At 37.3% G+C, this 24,125-nt stretch overlaps 1 protein-coding gene across 1 annotated transcript; it reads right to left on the reverse strand.

Annotated features, from left to right (window-relative positions):
• Nucleotides 1–4,918: 4,918 nt before the first annotated feature.
• On the reverse strand, nt 4,919–22,815 carry LOC128857608 (kinesin-related protein 10-like). The gene is made up of 2 exons (XM_054093359.1): nt 22,602–22,815; nt 4,919–6,147 (listed from the first exon to the last, which is right to left on the reverse strand). The coding sequence occupies exons 1-2, from the start codon at nt 22,813–22,815 to the stop codon at nt 4,919–4,921; spliced, it is 1,443 nt and encodes a 480-aa protein (XP_053949334.1).
• Nucleotides 22,816–24,125: the final 1,310 nt, after the last annotated feature.

Consider the following 24,125-nt stretch of genomic DNA (forward strand, 5'->3'; position numbering starts at 1 on the left):
AAACCCGAAATTATAACATTTTATAACCACTAAGGGTGGAGTAGATACTGTGGACCAGATGAAGGAAACTTATTCGGTATCCAGTACTACTCGCAGGTGGCCCATGCGACTATTTTTTACAATAATATTAATATTGCTGGTATAAACGCCCAGATTATTTATAAATGCAATACCCAAATCATGACACACAGAAGGTTATTTTTGAAAGAAATTGCTTTGGAGCTTATAAAGCCAAATATTGTACGTCGTCAGACTATCAAAACACTTTCAAGCTCATTAAAAGAAATTATATCTCAAATAGGGCCAAACAATGAACATTTAGAAGTCTCTGAAAATAATGGATTTTGCGCATTGTGTCGCAGACGAAAAAATAGATGCACCAAAAAAGGATGTTTTTTGTGCAACAAATTACTCTGCACCGAGCACGCAAGAACTATATGTCCAACTTGTTTCGATTGCTCCTTTAACAAAGATCTGGCTCAATATTGAATTTTTATTAATATGTATTGCTACTAATTAAAATTAGTTTTTTTTGTTGCTAGTGAAAAAAATGTATTGAATTTTCGTTTTATCTTTTTTATGTTATCAAAAATAGTTTCTAAGAGTTTAAAACTCAAAAATGCATATATCTTAATAAAAATAAACCATTAACCTATAAAAAAAAACACTTTATCTTACTAATCTACCTAACCTAGGAGCATAATATGTTTATGTGAATGTGGTGTGAGCAAAATGCTCACGTGCGCCAATTCGTGTAACTTATTAAGGCGCGCCTTCTCGAGGGTTAACAAAAAGAATACGAGAGAATTGAAATAATAATATGATTCTAGTACGGGTGATAGCCATTGATGATGTGAACAACATATTAAAATTTCAAACAATTTGGTTGAATATTTTTTTTTTTTTTTTTTGACAATACCAGGCCAAAAAAAGTGGTTTCGAGATAAATGAGTTTAAAATTTGAGGTACAGGAGTGCGCGGACCGCTCTATACTTAGTTAATGGGCTGTGGAAGCTATACAGGCATGTTCTGCAAATCGTTTTCGGGCAATATTTTCGCATTTTCCGTTTTTAAATCGTTTGACATGTTCTTTTTCGAACATCAGCAAATCATTTTGACACCCTGTTCTGGAAATCGAAATCGTTAAAATTTTCCAGTTAAATTTTCGGCAACTTAAACGTTAGCGGTTTGTGGCATTCTTATAAGCTGTTTGTTGAAATAAATTTATCAAAATGTGAGTATTTACTCAAAATAACTGCATATATTTATGTAAATAAAAAGAGGTTGTCTGTAAAGTCGGTTTACTGACGATAGTTTAACGTGATAACGTCATAAGAAAATACTGATTGAATGGTTGCATTTTTCAAAAGAAAATTTTAATTTTATTTGTTTGATAGATATTTTGTATGGATATAGAGAATGAGTTAACATTAACATAACATAATATAACATAACATAACATAACATAACATAACATAACATAACATAACATAACATAACATAACATAACATAACATAACATAACATAACATAACATAACATAACATAACATAACATAACATAACATAACATAACATAACATAACATAACATAACATAACATAACATAACATAACATAACATAACATAACATAACATAACATAACATAACATAACATAACATAACATAACATAACATAACATAACATAACATAACATAACATAACATAACATAACATAACATAACATAACATAACATAACATAACATAACATAACATAACATAACATAACATAACATAACATAACATAACATAACATAACATAACATAACATAACTTAACATAACATAACATAACATAACATAACATAACATAACATATCATAAAGCATTCACCAACAGCTTTCATTTGATACCCATATTGTACATACACGTCCGAAGGTTACCCGGGTCCACGTTTTGACCTATATCTCGAGACCCTATCTACCAATAGGTATTCAAACTATACAGAAATCATCTTCAATACCTACTTGACAATGTGTGTAAGTTTGGTTTAATTCGGTTCAAAGACACGGCGGGTCCACGTTTTGGCATATATCTCGAGACCCTAGTCACGGAGCGGATGGAAATACTCTGAACTAAAGCATTCACCAACAGCTTCCATTTGATACCCATATTGTACATACACATCCGAAGGTTACCCGGGTCCACGTTTTGACCTATATCTCGAGCCCTATTTCCAAAATAAAATATAATCCATGTTACTCGTGGATGATGTAGCTTTCGAATGGTGAAAGAATTTTTAAAATCGGTCCAGTAGTTTTGAGTAACACTAATGAGCAAGGTAACACTAAAGAGCAAGGTAACACTAATGAGCAAGGTAACTACATATGAGCAAGGTAACACTAAAGAGCAAGGTAACACTAATGAGCAAGGTAACGACACATTTTTTCGTGCGTGCAGCCTGTTAAATCGAATTATAAGACGTTATCACGTCAAAAGTGTTTATTTAAAATATTTAAAACTCATTCAAAAACTTTTATGGGAAAACACAAGTACTCCAAGCAAGAGCTAATTTTAGTCGAGCTTATGGAATCTCATCCAGATTTGGCGAAGAATTTTTCGAAGGGCGACAGAGTTGCTGTTGAGGAAAAGTGGAAAGAGCTAACGACGCTGCTAAATGCAGAAGGACCGCCCCAAAAAGATGTTAGTGGATGAAAAAAAGTAAGTATTTAGTCAAATATTAAAATAAATATTTTTGAGTTGTCTTTTTTCAAGATATGGTCTGACTGGAAGGGGTGCATTCGGAAAAAGGTTGCCCATAACAATCTAGAATCGAGGGCAACAGGAGATGGACCCTTTAATAAGCATGTACTGACGAGCAACGAAGAATGTGTTGCAAGAACTTGTGGAATTTTTGCAGCCGTTGAGGGCATAAACCATTCTAGAAGCTTTGGGACAGAAGAAAATAATAGCGCTATCGAATCTGAGGAAGGGAAGCGGTGGCTACCCCGAGAGCTGGAAAAAGGCCACGAGTGTCAACGCAGGACAGCCTTCAGACGTGTATGGCAACGCAATCTACTTGTATGGAGAAAATATCCACCATTTTAGATAACATTTGCAGGAAGATGAAAGGGAAGATATTCGACGACTTTGTTGTGCTGTTGAGAAACAAAATGAATTGCTGGCCGAGCAAAATCGCTTGAAGACTCAAAGTATAGAGCAAAAGCAAAGACATTACCTCAAAATGGAGCAGTTGCAACATGACTTAAAAATAAATATTATATAAAAGAATCTTATTGAACTGTTATGTATATATTTACTTTTAATATGAATAAATTTTATGTTTCATAATATTAAATTTCTAGCAATAGAGTCTCTCATATTTCTGCCAACACTATATAAACTACTGTTTTCCTCATTTTCAGCAGGGTAGTTTTCAAACAACTAAACCGACCTTTTAATACTCCTATAACACGCTCAACGATGTTACGTGCTTTTGCATGCTGCTGGTTAAATCTGCTGTTTCGAACTTAAATTCGAATTTAAATGAAATCGGAAGAATTACAGAACACCCAAAACAAAATCGTACGAATTGCCATTTCAGATCCGAATTGAAATCGCGCGATTTTCAGAACATGCCTGATAATATTGGGAATTTCCGCATGAAAATTTCACAATATATTCTTAAGATACTATATAGGGTGTGCGTCTTAATGTTGTTCGACAAATGGAGGGACCTACAGTTTCAAGCCGACTTCGAACGGCAAATATTCAAATATTCAATTTGATGAAAACCTGACATTAAGTCCAGGCATGAGAAGTACTTTGCTCTACCTAGTTGATCCAAAATATCATCAATTCTAGGGAGCGGATATTTATCAGACAACAGTTTTTTATTAATTTGACGAGAGTCAATTAATAATCGCCATTTTTTTGTTTCCGAATTTGGAAGTGACTTTTTGGGTACTAATAACAAAGGGCTATTATAAGCAGATACAGATGGTTCGACTATTTTGTCGTCAATTAGTTTTTGGACTTGTTTCTGAATTTCGTCTTTGTGACTGTGAGGATTTCTATAATTTTTAATGTATATTTCTTCATCATCCTTCAATCTCAGTTTTTGTTTATAAAAATTATTTGTGGTTATTGGTTCGGTTTCTAGTCCGAATACATCGCTGTATTGTTTACAGATTGTTGTTAGTTGATTATGAAATTGTGGTGGGAAATTCTTTGATAGCTGTTTTAGTACAGATTTCTCTCTATTCTCTGGAATTGTTTTAACTACTTCGTAGCTTGAAAGTGGTTCATATTCTAATTTATTTATGTTGATTAACTGATCTTCATTTGTTGTATTAAGCATTCTTATGAATGCATTTTGGGTTGTTGCTATGGTATTTGCTATGTAGATACCATGCAGAATTTCTTGGTTTGGAATAAATACACTGTCTTCTACTGAGTTTATTGTAATTTTTCGGACCACTTGTGATCTTGCTGGCAGAACTATGGAATTGTTGCCAGAACTGTATGTTATCGGAACATAAATTGGGCATTTTAAGTTAGTTGGTCTGATTATAAGCCAGTCTTCAGACGGCTTGAAATCTAATTGACAGTTGTATTTTTTTATGAAATCTATTCCTAGTATTCCATCACATGGAATAGCGAATTGTAAATTTACAATGTGAAAATCGTGGGGTATTATGTAATTTGTGGTTTGGATTTCAATGGAAGTAAGTCCTTTAGATTTGGTTACTTCTTGACTTATTCCCTGTATATTTATTATATGATCAGTTTGAATGTATTGAAAAACATCTGAATTTTCTTTTAATATAGATATATCTGCACCTGTGTCTATCAAGAATACTAGTTCTTTTCCTGTGTTTATATTTGTGAAGGTTACGTATATGTTTTGGCTGAGATTGATGGTATGAATTTTATTATTTATTGCTGAGTATCTAAAGGCTGTTGGGAGTTTCCCGAAGCGTTTTGGGTCACCCTTACATTATTGTTACTGTTTTGGTTATAACCTCCATTTTGATGGTTATTTCCTCTATGGTTTCCTCTGTTGTTTCCTCTATTATTACCTCTATAATTATTGTATTGGTAATTATTATTCTGGCCATTATTGCGGTTGTTGTTATTATAATTATTATTATTATAATAACCTCGACCATTGCCTCTACCGCGATAATTATTCCTGTTGTTATAATTACCACGGCCCCTTTGGGCGAGCAATATTGAATTGGGATTGCCTGTCATTTCGGTACTACATTGTATATACTTTGTGACGGCTTCATCCATTGTTTTGAAATTGCCTGCCTCGAGGATTGTTTTTAACTTTCCGTGTTCACAATTTTTAACCATTGCGTTAATGGCTTCTTTAGTGCTGAATTTGTCAGCATGTTCGGCTGATAGGCCTTCGTCAATATACGAAGCTTCCAAAAGCTTTCGTAAATTGTCAATTTCTGTCGTGAATTTTTCGGCAGTTCTCCCTTTTTGCATTGTTTTAGACAATTTGGCTTTTACTACGTCGGATGTTTCACCAACTATAGTATCTTGCAATTTTTTGATTATTGCATTAATTGTCGTTTCATTTTGGACTTTGTATAGAGTTGAGCCAACAATTTTTGACTTAATGACCTCAACAGCTATTTCTTCGAATGTGCCTTTTGTCAGATTTATTAACTTCAAAGCTGTTACAAATCTTTGAAGATGTATTTTCTGTCCATTGAATTCTGGAATGGCATTCGATATGTCCTTTATGTATGCCCTTTGGGCGCTTACATCCGTCATGATGTTTTCTTTTGTGTCTACTGAGCTTGTGCTAGAATTCAATCCTTCTTCCTGTTCTATCTCATTATCTTCTTCAGATAAAGTGATTTGTGCAGGAATTGTAAGATCTTTTAGGTCGTTTTCTTTTATATCAGTTTCTTCGTTTGATTCAGGATCTGAATCTAAATCTGTTTCAACTGATTTCTGATCTTCTTCTCCATGTAGTGTTAATGGTGAATTTAACACTGTTGGAATGAAAATATCTAGCTGATACTTTTCTTTGACGTTATATAAATTTGAACGTAATTTGATCAACAATTTTGATATTTTTGACCAGTTAGTTTTATTTATTATACGTCTATTATCATGCACTAATATTCTTGCATCATTAAATGTTTCTACAAGAATTTTCGCATGTTTATTTAAAGTATCCTTTTGTATTGACCTATTCTGGCTTACACATTTGTAAGATTTATCAAATTTTTCTTTTAGTTCACGGATATTTAGGGTTAGTTGCTCCCATTCCATGCCTGGGATTCATTATGTATATGTATATATATATAAACAATTTTTTTTTTTTTTTTTTTTTTTTTTTTTTTTTTTTTTTTTATTCTTTATACATAACTTTTATGACATTTATTTGTCCCAATATTTCGTGCTTATCTATCTCTGAAAATACCCTGCAGCTGATACTTTACCGTAGTCAATACTATTCCCTTTGGGTGCTAGTACAATGGTAAAGGGGGGGAAAAGTCTAAGTTATACTTTTCCATGTATTCACTTTCTAAATCATAGATAAGTATGGGTTCTACTCTGTTTTTTAGTATAGACAATACCCTTTTCTGGAAATCGGGTTCATTTGTCATTACTATTCTAATGCATTTCTCCGTATTCATATTTGATTTTTTTTTTTATTTATCAAATTCATGTTTTTTTTTTTTGTATATATAAACACATTACCATGAGAATCGTGTGTGCTTGTATATTATTTTCAGATCTTATCAAGATCGTTAGCTTGGCTTAAGGCTCTCTTTTTTATACATTTATTATGTAGGATGTAAGCTTTGTAAATAATATATGCACACATAATAATAACGATTATCAGTAACAATATGTTTGTTATTTTCATATCAGTATTTGGCGATTCTATTTTATTTATTACATTTGCAGTGGAGTCCACTGTTTTGGTATCAATTACCCAGAATGGTCTGGGTGTTATTATATATATATCGTCAGATTTACTTATACTGTTTCTGCTCATTTATTTTAGTTTTGTTATTTCTAATGTTAATGTTCATTTAGGACTCAATTTTAATTTAATTAGTTTTTCCTGATTCGATCAACAGCGATCTCCTACCTAGTGGTTTGTATGGCTTCACGGGCCATACTCTAGCGGGCAATGCAGTTATCGCTTCCGCTTACTATATTTGTCTTAAATTAATTACAATATTTTTTTTTTTTTTTTATGTATTATATAAATATATCTAAATTCTGCTGCTGTTGATCGTCCATCTGCACCAGCTGGTCTTCGCCGGATCTGGCACGCTGGCGCTCCCTCGTTGACGCAAGCGGCGGGGTGCCTCTCGCGTTTGATGTCTCTAGTTGTTGTTCGTCTTGGTGTTCGGATCCGCTGCCGTGCAGTGCTCGCACGTGTATTGGCAGAACGCACTGTCCAATGGTCCCTCGCAGTCGTCTGGGCACTTCTTGGCTGGTTTACTGAGCTGGGCTTTTATTGCTCCTGGCTGGTTTAATTTGGGAATAGTGTTATCAATTGTTTTTATATGTCTTTGTGTGGTGGTAGAGGTTGAATGCTTATGGTTTGCCTTCTGGGCTTGATCAATCTGATCTAGCTCGGCTTGTAGTGCTATTGTTGCCTCCCAACGTAATGGTGGGTTGGTGGCAAACAATAGTTTGAGAATTTCCGCCTTCCTCTTTTGGAGGCGTATGCCGCTTCTTCCGGCTTTTTTCTTTTTGATTACTGCATTCATTGAACCTCTACTCACTCAGACAAGAAAAATGTAGTTTCCAACGCTGTTCCTGCTCTTTGCCTTTTTGCGATGTAAAGTTGTCCAGCCTTTTACGATGTAAAGTTGTCCAGCGTCCAGCTGCTTCAATACTTTGTAGATGTGGTTGGCATAGCTTTCTTTCCTCCTGCCGCTTGACTCCAGGGCTTATTTTCTGCGTCCTGTCACGGTCGCCATGTATTAATCGTAATCAAAGAAATGGAAGGAGGTAATATGTTCACTTGGTTGTTGAACCGTCGGCGCATGTCAAATATGCCGACGCAGCAATGTCCATGCAGGGCAATGTCCAAGGGATCGTATTACCACAAGTGCTTGCACATTGTTTATATGAATATTGTAGTCAAGTGCTACAATGTGTTTGTAATAATATTTATGCATTCAACTGAGTACAGTGAGCATTCGATAAGTGAACATACTACAACAGTATCAGGCCCATAAATTTCACAAATTTTTGCCGCTGCCTTCGTTGCATTTTTGCCTCTAAGGTAGTAAAAACGTAAAATATGACGAATTTTTTGCTTGGTGGACTCGATCTTTGACGCGCTATAACTTAAGACTGAAACGTCCGATCACAACACTGTCAAAAAAACACTTGTAGTACAGATTGTCGTCTTCAAATCGCCGTTTAGAGTGGCCCGATGCAATAAGTGCAACGCAAGATATGTTTAAATGTCGCGCTCAATTGACAAAATACGACATTACTTTTTCCCCAACCCAATATATACATTTTTTCGTGAATTACTGTGCGCATGGACAGATAGACGGGCAGCTGAACAGACGTTTATAAATGGACTCTCTCCTAATTCTTATCATTTGTGGTACTTTGTGTCTACATTTACTTCGATTCCTTAATGCTGTTACGTGCAACCGTTAAATGAACAAACTTATAATACCCTGTGGCACAAGCATGCGGTTATAAATATAAAAGATTTAAATGCAAATACTCACGTGCATTCATATGTATGTATGTATACGTGTGAGTTGGTAAAATTGTCATGCCGTCACAGTAAAGTAGCAAAAATAATAAATATATAATTATTACTGAACCACAAAACCCTTTTATGAAAATTAAATTACACGCATCAGCGTCATGGTAGTGATAAAAGCAAACACCAGTCAGCGCAATAGCGGCATAATATGAAGAAAACTACAGCCAGACGCAGCTATGCATACATACATACATATGTAGCTGTGGCAAACAACAACAACAATGACAGCAACGAAACAGTGACAGCCGTAATGCAGCCTTGGTTACAGCAGTTGGCTTAATTTCGCAAATGGTGTTTTTTATTATAACCAATAAAGTGCAGAAACTCTCAGGCACATATTATATTTACATACAGGCTTATACATGTACCTACACATACATATGCTATATTAATACGAGTGCGTGTGCGGAATGGGCGTCTAACGCGATCATGCGCGCCATAAATTCGCGCACCAGCCATATCTACATTCAGCCTTGCACTGAGCTCAAGTTCTAGTGCTCTTCATGCATTAGACTCCACCCACACACACCGGCAATTCGCTCGCTGTTGCGACATTGTATGGGTTTTATTTACACTGCACAGCTTATACTCGTAAGTGATAAATTAAAGTATTTTCTTTACGAATTTACGCGCATTTAGTTCATCCCGCCTGTGTGCGCCATCTAATGCAACGCACGCATCCTAACCCGCGCTCGTGAATATAAATATACTTGTAAATACTCGTATATGACGTACTCGTGTGCGCTCACTTTTCAGGCCAAACGTAGCTATGGTTGCCTTGCACAAGAATGCACTAGCAGCACCAGCAGAGACAACTTAGCAGATTTTCTCATATGAAAATCATCCGGAATCTCTTTCAACTCCTTTGCAATAATTAAAATGTGTATATGCGTATATATGTATGCGTGGTTTCCGCATGTTTATCACCATATATTTAATTTGCTTATGCCTTACCTTTTGAGCTGGTAAACTCTCTTGTTATAAGTAGAAAAGTTTCTGCACGCAAAACTTATTTACGCTCATATTCATGAGTGAAGGTTTTTTTTTTTGAAAATAAATTTGCTTTAGTTTTAGTTTACATATGTGATTTCACGTTTTTAAGCTTGCGCAAAACTTTTCGTGTCTTCTCTTTAATTTATAAAATGGGCTGCATAGTGAATAGAATTGGGAAAAAACTTCGAGGCCGGTTGATTGCAAACGCGGTTTCAGATGAAGTGAGTCTGTATCAAGTGCTCTCCTTTAGGGATAGTCACTCAAACTTTAAATATCGAGTAAATGCGAATACGTCCAATACACCCACAGGCGTTTGAAGGGAAACTACAAAAATACTCTGATAAGGATTATGCCCGTGTGGGATCTATCAATTAACTAGCCAGCAGCCGAACGGGGGAGTTCTTGATATTTCTTTGAGCAGTACTCATTATAAAACTTTTTTTCAGTCCGAACTACTCCGACTCACTTGTCAGGAGGGGCTCTCGTTTGGATTTGAAGGCTGACATTATTATTGGTATTAGCTGAATCCCATGTAGACGAATGCTCTTTCTACTATAAAATTGTGACTGTCAAGAGTGACGCGTTTGCCGGGATGCGGGTGTGCTGACGGTTGATTTGAATTTATGTAGTTATGAGCAAAGACATTTTCTTCATTTTCCATTAGTATACATTTCATCATGGAACGCTACACACTTGAGCAACGATTGCAAATCGTGCAAATTTTTTATGAAAATAATCGTTCTGTTGCTGCTACTTTAAATCCAAATAATTCCAAAAAATCATCTTCAGTGATGAAGCTCACTTTTAGCGCAATGGCTTTGTCAACAAGCAAAATATGCGTTACTGGGCAGAAAGCAATCCACACGGGATGCATGAGGCACCGTTGCATCCCGAAGAAATCACTGTTTGGTGCGGTTTACATGCCGGCGGCGTAATTGGCCCATATTTTTTCGTCGACGAGAACGATCGCCACGTTACTGTGAATGGAAATCGATACCGCGACACGATTATTTTTGGCCGCAATTGAATGGTATGGACTTAGACGACATGTGGTTTCAACAGGACGGGGCCACAAGCCACACAGCACACGCTACAATTGATTTGTTGAAGAGTAAGTTCGATGAGCGCATTATTTCCAGAAATGGACCGGCCGCCGCCGTGTGATTTGACGCCTCTAGACTATTTTCTTTGGGGTTATGTGAAGTCATTGGTCTACAGTAACAAGCCGGTGACGATTTGTGAGCTCAGAGCCAATATTGAACGCGAAATTGCTGGAATTTCGGGCGATTTATGCAAAAGAGTGGTCGAAAATTGGGTTCAACGATTGGACTTCGTAAAACGTGCACGCGGTAGTCATGCGAAAGAAATCGAATTTCATACTTAAATGTATATGTTCAAACTCGATAATAAAAAAAAAATTAGTTAAAAAAGTCAAACCGTTTGTGTTTTATTCAAAAAAGTTCAAAAGTTGAAGCGCTCTTACTGAAAAACGCTTTAGATTGAAGTTTGGCAAGTTATTTTTGAATTTTTTAATGCTAATTTGATTAATTAATTATTTTTTTTTAATTTTTTGATTAATTTAATTAATTTTTAATTCTTCCGTGTCTTTGATAAGGGTACGTGTAAAAGAATGCAGTTCCATACAAATCAATTAATCCTTTGTCTTTAAGGCGTCATGTCGAACCAAATCACTTTGTTATTAACGGATCTTAATATCGCAAGCCGTTGACGGGAAGCGCAAATTTTGATCATCTTCACTGTCTTTCATTAAAGCTGTGATATTTTTAATTGAGCGCATGAAAACAACATGCACTAGCGCTTTTACGTCTTACAATAGTCCAATCGACTCAAGTTTTTCTAACTCTATTACTCCAGACTCCGTTGGTTACATCCACAATTTGGCAAATGTGCCTTTTCTAAGTCACATTATGCAAGTTATTGCAGTTATATGGTACTAACCATTCCAATTGGCATGAATTTGAACAATGGGCCTGTGAGGGAAATTCGCTTGACGTTGTCTGGTCTATAAATATATTGACCCCTGGACGAAAACTAAACATGCAACTTTTCTTTCTGGTTTTCCTTTATTGTTTTTGACGAGTTGGAAAATTAAAGTTAAACCTTACGGAGATACATGACTTTATCCGAAGTAGACTAGTTGGGGAAACTTGGGCCATAGAAGGCTTTAAATGAGTTTTGTGAATTTATTTTCCAAGCACCGATTTTTGGTTTTTTACTCTCTTCTAACGCAAAATACTTCCTAAATACTGTGCCAAAATTTCAAGCAAATCGGAGAAACACTTACGGAGATACATGACTTTGTTCCAAGTAGACTATTTGGGGACACTTCGGCCATAGAAGGCTTTAAATGAGTTTTGTGGATTTATTTTCCAAATAATTGAGGTGGAACACAGAGGGAACAGCTCTGTAACGAGCTATTAGTGTATTTACATCTGAAGAAATAATCGAGGAAATCATGATAGGCGAAGAAAACTGGAACGCCGCCACAAATTTCGTGAGGATATTATTAAAAAATTGCGTGAAATGGAAGGTTATGTGGAAGAGCATTCAGCATTTGTTTTTCAAAAAAGGCGACCTTGGACGCAGGGTGAGCAAGTGAATGTGTCCTTCTTAGGACATCGTTTTGGACCTCTACCATGAAGCAATGCGGAGGAGAAAAGGGGACGGATGTTTTTATTGTAATCATCCCATTTGTAGTAACGACGGTTATTACATGGAAGATGATTCAATGTTAAAATTTCCTCTTCACCAGAAACTTCATCTGTCAGCATCATTTCAGCACTGGCATTCTCCGATGGAGAAATTGTTATATTTCTTATATATGGATGTATTCATTGAGAGACAAAGGTTTGCTATCCCTTGACCTTATGTCCTATGTCCTATGGCCCCATTTGACTATCAATTTTTATAACGATTATGAAGTGTGATATCACTTCATTTAAAGCAAAAATTTCACTTTTTAAATTTAGTTTAATTGTTTTGTTAGACAGGTTATAAGCTTACATAAATGGATTATGTGCAAAACCTACGTTTCTACCACAAGAAATTTTAAAAAAACTTACCTCTTCGAAGGCATATGAATAGTTGTTTACGCAAATCCAAATAAAAATGAAAATGCTTATGGAGGATGGTTCCATGTGTAAAAGTCCACGCAAGTGGGGAAAGTTACTGATCGCCATTCACTTGGGAGTGGCCAGGACGATTCTTCTGCATATGGTTCAAGCAGCTCACAACGGCCGGGATTAGCCCACGTATCCCCTGGGTAGCTTCCGGACACCCGTTCGGGAGTGAGCTAACGTGAGAAGGCGAAGCATTCCAGGATAGCTGGTTGTGCGCTGGGTTTGGGACCCGCCATTTAAAAATCCCCCCCAATGAAAAGAATTGCAAAGCCTCGGATGAGAACCCCCTTTACTGATGACGACCCCTGCAAACGAAATAAGGAATATGATTTGAGGGCATGCACCTGGAATGTCCGGTCCCTTAATGGGGAAGGTGCCTCTGCCCGGCTGGTTGATGCCCTCGTGAGAGTAAAGGCTGACATCACTGCCATCCAAGAGATGCGATGGGCGGGGCAAGGTAAGAAAACCATAGGACCTTGCGACGTCTACTACAGCTGCCATGTAAAGGAGCGCAAATTCGGTGTCGGATTTGTTGTGGGAGAGAGACTTCGTCGCCAAGTACTGTCGTTCACTCCGGTGGACGAGCGTCTCGCAATAATCCGCATCAAAGTGCAATTTTTTAACATCTCGCTAATTTACGCCCACGCCCCGACGGAAGAGAAGGACGATGTGACCAAAGATTCCTTCTATGAGCGCCTGGAACGTTCCTATGAGCGCTGCCCCTGCTACGACACAACGAAACATCCGGTAACGGACAGAGGCTGATCGACTTTGCCGGGGCCCGAAACATGGTAGTCTGCAGCACCAGATTCCATCATACAAAGATACACCAAGCTACCTGGCTGTCTCCTGATCGAAAAACGCGAAACCAGATCGAGCATGTTGTGATAGATGGAAGACACGCTTCTAGTGTATTAGATGTACGCACCATCCGAGGACCCAACATCGACTCGGATCATTACCTTGTTGCAGCCAAGCTGCGCACCCGCCTCTGTGCAGCAAAAAACGTACATCTACCTGCGCAAAGAATGTTCGACATCGAAAAGCTGCAATCTCAACAGACAGCCAGAAGATTCGCCACTCGACTCTCACTCCTGCTCTCGGAGAGCACTGCCCAACAAACCGGCATGCGCGAGCAATGGAGCAACATTTCTCGTTCCCTACGTACCGCCGCCGAAGAAGAAATCGGATTCCGGCGAGCCCGAAAAAACAATTGGTACGACGAGGAATGTCATGCTGCTGCAGAAAGAAAGGATGCCGCCTATAGAGCCACGCTGCGATCGGGCGCAACGCGAGCCATGTGGGATCGCTACAGAGAGCTGAAAAAGGAAGAGAGACGTATTATCCGACAGAAGAAACGAGAGGCCGAAATACGTGAGTGCGAGGAGCTTGAGATGCTGGTCAATAGGAACAACGCCCGAAAATTTTACCAGAAAGTTCGGCGGCTCACAGAAGGTTTTAAGACCGGGGCGTTGTCCTGTAAGAACAAAGACGGCGATCTGGTGACTGACGTACAGAGCAATCTTAAATTATGGAGGCAACACTTCTCGAACCTGTTAAACGGTGACAGCTGCGCATGTCATAGAGAATGTGAAGATCCCGATACCCCAATCGTTGACGACGGAATTGTCGTTCCGTTACCCGACCATGACGAGGTGAGAATAGCAATATCACGGCTAAAGAACAACAAAGCCGCGGGCGCCGACGGACTGCCGGCTGGGCTATTCAAACATGGCGGCGAGGAGCTAGTAAGGTGCATGCATCAGCTCCTCTGCAGAATATGGTCGGATGAAAGCATGCCTGCTGATTGGAATTTAAGTGTGCTCTGCCCAATCCAGAAGAAGGGCGATCCTGCAATGTGTGCCAATTACCGCGGGATTAGTCTTCTAAATATCGCCTATAAGGTTCTAGCGAGCGTATTGTGTGAAAGGCTGAAGCCCACCGTCAACCAACTGATTGGACCTTATCAGTGTGGCTTCAGACCTGGAAAGTCTACCATCAACCAAATATTCACAATACGCCAAATCTTGGAAAAGACCCATGAAAGGAGAATCGACACACACCATCTTTTCGTCGACTTCAAAGCTGCATTCGACAGTACGGAAAGGAGTTACCTGTATGCCGCTATGTCTGAATTTGGTATCCCCGCAAAACTAATACGGCTATGTAAGATGACGTTGCTCAACACCAGCAGCGCCGTCAGAATTGGGAAGGACCTCTCCGAGCCGTTTGATACCAAACGAGGTTTCAGACAGGGTGACTCGCTGTCGTGTGACTTCTTTAACCTGCTGTTGGAGAGCATCGTACGAGCCGCAGAACTTAATCGCTCAGGCACAATTCTTTATAAGAGCGTACAATTGCTGGCGTATGCCGATGATATTGACATCATCGGCCTTAACAACCGCGCTGTTAGTTCTGCCTTCTCCAAACTGGATAAAGAGGCAAAGCGAATGGGTTTGGTGGTGAACGAGGACAAAACGAAGTACCTCCTGTCTTCAAACAAACAGTCGCCGCACTCGCGTATCGGCACCCACGTCACTGTTGACAGTTATAATTTTGAGGTTGTAAAAGACTTCGTGTATTTAGGAACCAGCATTAACACCGATAACAATGTCAGCCTTGATATCCAACGTAGAATCTCTCTTGCCAACAAGTGCTACTTTGGACTAAGTAGGCAATTGAGCAGTAAAGTCCTCTCTCGACGAACAAAACTAACACTCTACAAGACTCTCATCATGCCCGTCCTAACGTATGGCGCAGAAGCTTGGACGATGACAACATCCGATGAAGCGACGCTTGGAGTGTTTGAGAGAAAGATTCTGCGTAAGATTTTTGGACCATTGCACGTTGGCAACGGTGAATATCGCAGACGATGGAACGATGAGCTGTATGAGATTTACGACGACATGGGAATAGCCCAGCGAATAAAGATCCAGCGGCTTCATTGGCTGGGTCATGTCGTCCGAATGGATACAAACGCTCCGGCTTTGAAAGTATTCGATGCGGTACCAGCTGGTGGTAGCAGAGGAAGAGGGCGGCCTCCTCTGCGTTGGAAAGATCAGGTGGAGAAGGACTTGGCTTCACTTGGTGTGTCCAATTGGCACCGGTTAGCACGAGAAAGAAACGACTGGCGCGCTTTGTTAATCTCGGCCAAAATCGCGTAAGCGGTTATCGCGCCAATTAAGAAGAAGAAGAAGAAAGTAGTCGCGCCCCTGAAACTGACGTAATTGGTCGCGCGGTCTACATATGTAATCCACTTTAAAATTAAAAAAACAATATATAAATATTTAATTCTTCCATTGCTTTTGTTTTAAATATTCCTGTCATTGTTTAATTTATTAATATTAATCAAAAATAACATAAATAGACTTTCTGTTCTTACATAAAAAAATAGAAACCAAAACTTCATTTTTTAACAAAAAATTAGGATACTTCACAAAGGTATAAAATATATATATGTTGAGATGTTTTAATTGCTTTCAAAACATGACAAACATACAGTCTTTGAATGATCAGGACAAATGTGTTTATTGCAAGCGTTACACACTTTACGGGTGCTTTTATTACGGGCCCTTCCACAATCGTAGCAACGACCGACGTAGTTACTGTGCGTTAGACCTTGATGAGTTACAACTTGTGGAAGGTCCAGGAAGTCTTTTATTTTAAATGTAAGTGTTCTAGGTAGCGTCGTAAGTGTTAATCTTTGGTGAGCCAGTGGTTTCATCCAAGACAAGGCTAAGTCTATAAGAAAATCACGCCTTTTAACAGATTCATAGTTACTGTTTGCAGTGTAAAAGCATAATGCGTTGAGAGCACTGAGGTTTATAAGATTATAGAACTTAGTCAGCGGCCACCTTCTCGAATTCATAGATACGTCATAAAGAGAACACATCTTGTCAACCAGATCTACGCCATTTTTAGTGCGATTATAGATTATTTCCGGCTTTCGTTGATCTCCGGTGTCAGAATCAATCGCTGTATCGTTGTGCTAGCTATTCTAAATTCCCGGGGAACTTCTCTTTTATCTTTTCGAACGGTAGCAACCATTGTAATTCCATTATCAAATAATTGCTTTGCAATATATAGTAATATTGGTATGTCTATTCAAAATTGGTTGCACCATTCTCATCACGCTATCAAATCTCTGGTTGCTTAACCGAAATGGACCTTCGGGTTGTTGGCCGGCGTAAATTTCTAAGTTATAGGTGTATGGGAAATGAACATCTACAAGTGCAAAACTTTCAGTCCATACTTAGCACTGAAGGACAAGAGTTGTTCGTCCAAAGTCATTTCAGCACTTGGTGTATAATACTTTTGAAAATTTCAAAAACCAAATCAAATATTTCGCGAATAGGCGCTAGTTTATCGATGCTCGCACGATCTTGACGGTCAGTAATATGATCAAAGCGTATAACTCTAAGAAGGAACTTAAATCGTTGTTCAGACATGGCCAAATATTATATATTGAACCTATTCCAGTGTGTTTTTCCTTATCAAATATTTGACTTGTACTTGAACGGCTTACCTTTAACATGCCAGCCATTAGTAAAATTCCTAAAAATCCTTTGATTTCAATTTCATCTGTTGATTTGGCATCCCTTTCACGTGCATATTTAGTCTTAATACTTTCCATTTTTATATTAGTATATTTTATAATGAGGCCAATTATATCATCGTCTACAAAAAGTGACATGCAGTCCTCGGGTTTGGTTTTTTGTCGAGCGATTCCTTTAGGACCGGGGGGCACAAACACAATATTACGCCTTCCTATTCTACCACTATTAGCGGGGCATTCTTTGTCCACAAAGTATTATCAACACCTAGATATATTTCTCCACGTCTGTCTCGTCGAGGGGGGGCTCATTATCGTAGTCAGATACTTGATTACAAATGTCTTGCTCTTGCTCGGATTCTGTGTCAGACCACTCCTCTCCAATAAAGTCCTCTTCGTCTTCTGAACATGATAAATCGTCATCAAATTAATCACTTTCAATTTCGGACAATCACGCTGCAATCTGATTTTCTTTTCGATTTGCCATGATCTTCAAACCCAAAGAAATTTCTATGTACGAGTAGCATACATATGTAAATATTATCAGAAAAGTTCCACAAAATTTTAAAATGAAAAAGTATGCCAAAATTCCACTTTTCTTTACAAAGTATAATATAACTAGCTATTAGCATAAAACCTAATTTAAAATACTTACATAATGGGTCACGCGGCATACATACGTAGACCATGAATTTCACGAACCTCTAGCGACACAACTGCACGCGACAATTAACAGCGCAACACTGAGAGTGACTCTCTATTTGTTAGTTACAAGTAGCAAAAATCTCCGATGAAATTGAGGCACGATTTTCAAGAAATTTAAAATTTAACAATGGTGGATTACATATGTAGACCGCGCGACTACTGCAGGGTTAATTCTTAAACTTCTGGTAATAAATTTTGTATAGCTGCTATTCGTTTTTGGGAAGCAGAGGAGACTGAAAAGCAGTTACTGGAGGCTATGCAAATCACTTTCATGCTGGGTGTGCTAAAAATAAATAAAACAGTTCGAAATTTCGGTGCCTTTTAGTTTTATTGTAACTAGAATTGCTTTAATTCGCATTCATTTTGATTAAAACTAAAAATTTAATAAGTGGCAGCATCAAGGCCCTCCTCTTTGGGTTGTAAATATGTACGCATTTTTTAATTTGTAGTTATTGAATATCCGTGAAACACTAAAATGAATAAAAAAGTTTTTTTCTAATAGCGTTCGCCCCTCGACGCACAATGGCAAACCTCCGAGTGTATTTCTGCCATGAAAAAGATCTTTATAAAAAATATCTGCCATTTAGAGTTGGCTTAAAGGCTGTATCTCCATTGTATCTCTATTTGTGGAACAACATCAAGCCGCACGCCACAATAAGAGGAGGAGCTCGACCAAACACCCAAAAAGGCTGTACAGTATGTACATTAGGCCGGGTCGATTTGTGGGGAGGCAAAAAAATCGCCCATTGCTCTGTGAAAATCATATTCTAGGGATCAAAATAAGAAACTTTGCCGAAGGAACCATACCTCTAAAACGGATTCTGATGTCCCCCAATTTGGGTCGAACTTTTAGTGTCTTTTGTGGGGATGCAAAAAAATCGCCCATTGCTCTGTGAAAATCATATTCTAGGGATCAAAATAAGAAGCTTTGCCGAAGGAACCATACCTCTAAAACGAATTCCGATGTCCCCAATTTTGGGTCGAACTTTTTAGTTTCTTTTCTCATGTAAAGGCCAAAAATGGTGATATTTTGAAATGATTGTATGGGGAATCCCCCTGGGGAGTTCCAGCGGATGTGCCACTGCCATGGGTGGATCGGCCGTCCAAAGTTAGTGGGGGTCGGTCATACATTTGGACTCGATTGGAGCACTCTAAATGGGTCAAAGTGGGATTTTTCGTTCGACCCAATTCTGGGTGACATCAGAATTCGTTTTAGAGGTATGGTTCCTTCGGCAAAGTTTCTTATTTTGATTCCTAGAATACGATTTTCACAGAGCAATGAGCGATTTTTAAATCCACCCGCCCTAATGCACATGTAGTAGTTAGCTAGACATAAACAGACTTTTTGTGGGCATCATCATGTAAAAGCAGCGAGCCAAATGCAACGTAAAGTGATCGGGACATTGCCACCCCTAGTTGAAAAATAGTGAACTTATAGTGCATTTATAGTTAGTTTCCTATAAGAATTAAACATCGCAGTGAATATGTTATTACATACATTTATGTACATATATAGAACATACATTTATTATGTAGTATGAACATAAATGCATTGAGCCTTTTAACTGTCCGCAAAGATTTATATTCTAAGAGGATTATTTTTTTCCATTCATATAATTTTTTCTTGGATGAAAGTTCCATAATTTCAGTTTTCCTCTTTCAAACAGCTTTCTCTGATTTGGACGAATTAATTTGGACAACATGAAATGGGTTTGACAATTTTTACATAAATTATTTTCTATGCATATATGATTTCAATTTGAGCAACAACAAAACACACTTATTCATATATGAATGAATATGAAAGACTTAGCGTATCTATCGGTTTTCAAAAGAAAATCCTTCCGCTGATAAACTGGCATATCCTTGATTGCGTACACATATGTACATGTATATGTATGTAAGTATATGTGTAAAACTAGCCGTTTGAGTCTATGCATGAATATAAGTACACAAATGAACTTGACAGTTCAATAGCTAACATTTTAAAAAAGATTTAAAACATAAAAGTTAGGCGCTGGGAAAATAAAATGATGTAACAGGCAGTTTACATTTTTTGTAGGGATTGCTTGGGCGTACTTGCGATTGAGTTGGACTAACTTTTGGCAAGGATTGGCTTCAGGTTCGGTTGTGGTGTCGGCAAGGGTTATAAATCAAGTTCAAATTGCGCATATGAATTGCTTTATTGGCATTCTTTCTTAAGCAAATGCCAGCACATAGTAACATGCCAACACACACTATATATACACACACATATAAAGTTCTGCATGCAAATAAATTCAAGCTTTCCCATGATACGCAATGTTATATTCTTAGCTTCCTTCCCCATTTCACTTCATTTAGTTTTAGCGTTACTTAGAAAAATGTTAAATTTGATTGCTTGAAAAAGCGCACTTAGGCATGAAACAATTTAGAAAATCATATATCATTTCAATTTTGGCTGACAAGTTTTCTAAACGCAAGGAAGTTTGTCTGGAAAATATTGAATTGGCACTTCTTTAACTTTTTTCTTAACCTTCAACTGATGACGTGAAATTTTTCAACGTATATGTAGAGGTGGTAGTAAATTTTACACCATTTTATTTATTTTAATGAAATATAAATTTTTATATTGTATTAAAATCGCTAAATAACTATATAGGCCGATTTAAATTAATTTCAGCTACTGTAATTTAAAAGAAAAATACAAAAGTTTTTGTTATTCAGTAAAAAATATTTATTTAATTTCAACAGCCTTTTTTACACAACGAAAATATAGAGGCACTCTTAAAAAGTTTATAAAAAAGTAAAAAAAACCGTAAGGATAAATTAAATGGCATTTTTTCACAGCCCAATATATAAACATTTTTATAAAATAATACACGCTTCGAGTCTTCAATACTTAAAAAAAATAACAATGACTATATTGGTTAAATTTTTATGTCACTCGTCATATTCAGTATTAGTACAGTTAATACACAAGCGTTTGCTATAACCCATACACTTTGGTTTTTTACATTCTAGGCACGTGTGTGTGGTTTTTCTTTTTAATTTATTAGGACAAATGTAACATAGTTTGCTCGACTTAGGTTTTCCCTTTAATGCAATTACAGGCTCCGGCTAATATCCCATGAAGAGCGAGTTATCCTTTTGTTGTGTTCTCGTCTTTGTAAATGTGGAACAATCAAGTTTCTAGCAAAATCTTTTAAAAAATTGTCTCTAGAAATTTCATGGAAATTACGAGAAGATTGATTCAAAATATATGCATTAACTGCACTTATATCTACCAGCCTGTAAAATACAGCTACATAAAGGCCAACGTCGTGTACGACGACTACTCGAGTAAATAGAACACTTCTTATCGAGCTCATCGACTCCACCTTTCGTGTTGTTGTAATCGGCAATCATTTCTGGCTTATTTGTTATTGGATCAATTGCTTTGTGATGATGCATCGAAGAAACTAAAATCACTGAACGACTTTTTCTTGGAACATAAGATAAAAGTGTAATATCTTTTGTAAACCCATACATAGAACTTGCGACTGGTCTACTTTTGTTTGGTAAAAATTCTGCAGGAATTTCTTTTTTATTTTTTCTTAGAGTACACAAATAAGTTAATTTTCGTTCTTTTAATAGTTTACTAATTGAATTGATGAGAACCAATTGTCTGCAGTTATATTTCTGTTACTTCCTTCTATAGAATTGCATAATCTTAATACCGATTGAGTAGGCACTGCAATTTTTTTTCTCGGAATTTGTAAGGTTTTATATCTGAGTTTTTTCCATAATAAATGGAGGCATTTGAAAGATAGTGTGTGCGAGCATCTGTTAAACCCATTATTTTTATACCATATTTTGCGGGTTTCTGTGGCATATAAACTTTAAATTTGCATCTGCCTCGAAATGGTACTAACATTTCGTCAATACAAGCGTGAGTGCCAATGGAGTAATTCTTTTTACAATTCTCAATAAATTTATAGAAAAGTTCTGAAATTGCTGCTAGTGGGTCGTGTGACAGCCTTTCTTTTCCATTAGAAGAATTATCAAAGCGTAAGCACGAAAATATGGTGAGAAATCGAAGCCTAGACATAGTAGCCCTGAATGTGTCTCTGCCTGTTCCATCAGTTGCAAAAATAAGTTCTGTGGATTCTCTATTAGATTTAAAAACAGCAGAATAAAGTAATAGACCTAAAAATGCGCTCAATTCAATTTTATCCAAAGGTTTCGCTTCAATTGCATTCGTAGACTCAAATTTTGCTGCTAATTTACGGTTGGTGTGTTCAATGATTATTTTCTCTATATCTTCATCAAAAATCCGAGACCAATATTGGAAAACATTTTCGGGCTCATCTTGGCTATGTGAAGCACCCACTGAAGTTGGTAATCTTATGATATTATGCAAGGGAGTCCTACTAAAACGCTGGGGTTCTTGTGCCGACCATTTAAAACGATTTTTTCTGTAAAAAGCACCTTCAGATCCCAAATTGTCGACTTCTTCTGTAAAAGATGTTCCCATTTCTTCATCGTTATCCGTTTCTGAGTTTGAGTTACCATCACTGCATATTTCAGGGCAAAAATTTGTATCGACGACCTCGTCATCAAATTCGCTTTCATCATCATACATTTCGTCATCGTAAACCTCATCATCTTCCATTAATAGTCTCGTAATATCTTCTGTGGTCATATTTTTTGAACTTGCCATTATTTACTTATAATTGGAAGTTTACCTAAGAAAATACTAAAATGTGAACAGCTAATTTATAAAAAGACTAGTGGTAAACATTTTTTAAATTAAAATATAACGCTAACGTAGAGGTGTAGTAATTTTTTTTTCTATGAATTACTTACGTTAACTAAGATGTGGTAGTAAAAAATTGTCCATGCAAATATTACATTTACGACAACGTGTGGTAAATTTTACACCGACGGTCTAATTTCTCCGCGTTACTCTTCCTTCCGATAAGCGAGATAACACTAATAATAAAAGCGTGCTAAACTATAAGGGTACTAAGAATATGAGGTTATAAAATTGAAATAGAGAGCAGTTAAGAGAGCAAAAAAAAAAGAGAGTGTAAAATTTACTACCACGTCGCAAGTTAAAGGTTAAAGGCTAAGCGATTCTGTTGTTTTCCTTTACGCTGCTACCGTCAGCAAGTACCGCAACAACGACTGGAGATTTTGAATCTGTTCTAATTGTAATTTGATGTACTATATCTATCTGTGTTTACGGCTTGTTATTTAAGGGGCAAGACCTAACGGAATGCAAATAAGACAGGTATTGCCATTTTTTTGACGAAACATTTATTTACGTTTAGTTCATATACTGAATTCAAAAATACAGCTTTAAACTGAAAACAAAGTAAATGAGGGACGCTTCTCGAAGTTTTATAAATTAAACTTTACATCAATTGGAGACAATTCAAAATTGTTTTCATTCCAAAAGCTGGTAGAAACTCACATACCCATCCAAAAGACTTAAGACCGATATCTTTTTCTTCCTTCCTATTGAAAACTTTGGAGAGGTTGATAGAATTTGATTTAAGCCTAACTATAGGTCGAAATCTTATCTCTACGTCACAACATGTCTACACGAAAGGGAAATCGGTAGAGACAGCTCTACATAACCATATTTATACGGCAGAGAGTTCACTGCACAAACAGGAATTTACTTTAGCCGCTTTCCTTGATATTGAAGTGGCCTTTAACAATGTTGAAGGGGCGGGAAAATTACTGCACCACTCACTGATCTTGGGGTAGAACCGGGTTTGATAGGCTTCATTTGCAAAATGCTAAACAGCAGAATCATTGAAGCGGAACTAGGAGAATCGGTGCTCTGGAGATTGGTAAGTAGATTTACACCGCAAGGTGGAGTCCTCTCACCGTTTCTATGGAACGCAGTTGTAAATAAACTTCTGTTAATACTGGAATCGGTGGGCTGTAAGGTGATAGCTTGAGCCGATGATGTTGTCATTGCTGTCTCTGGTAAATTTGTAT

The sequence above is a fragment of the Anastrepha ludens genome, chromosome 3 (genome assembly GCF_028408465.1).
Source record: "Anastrepha ludens isolate Willacy chromosome 3, idAnaLude1.1, whole genome shotgun sequence".
NCBI classification, from domain to species: domain Eukaryota; kingdom Metazoa; phylum Arthropoda; class Insecta; order Diptera; family Tephritidae; genus Anastrepha; species Anastrepha ludens.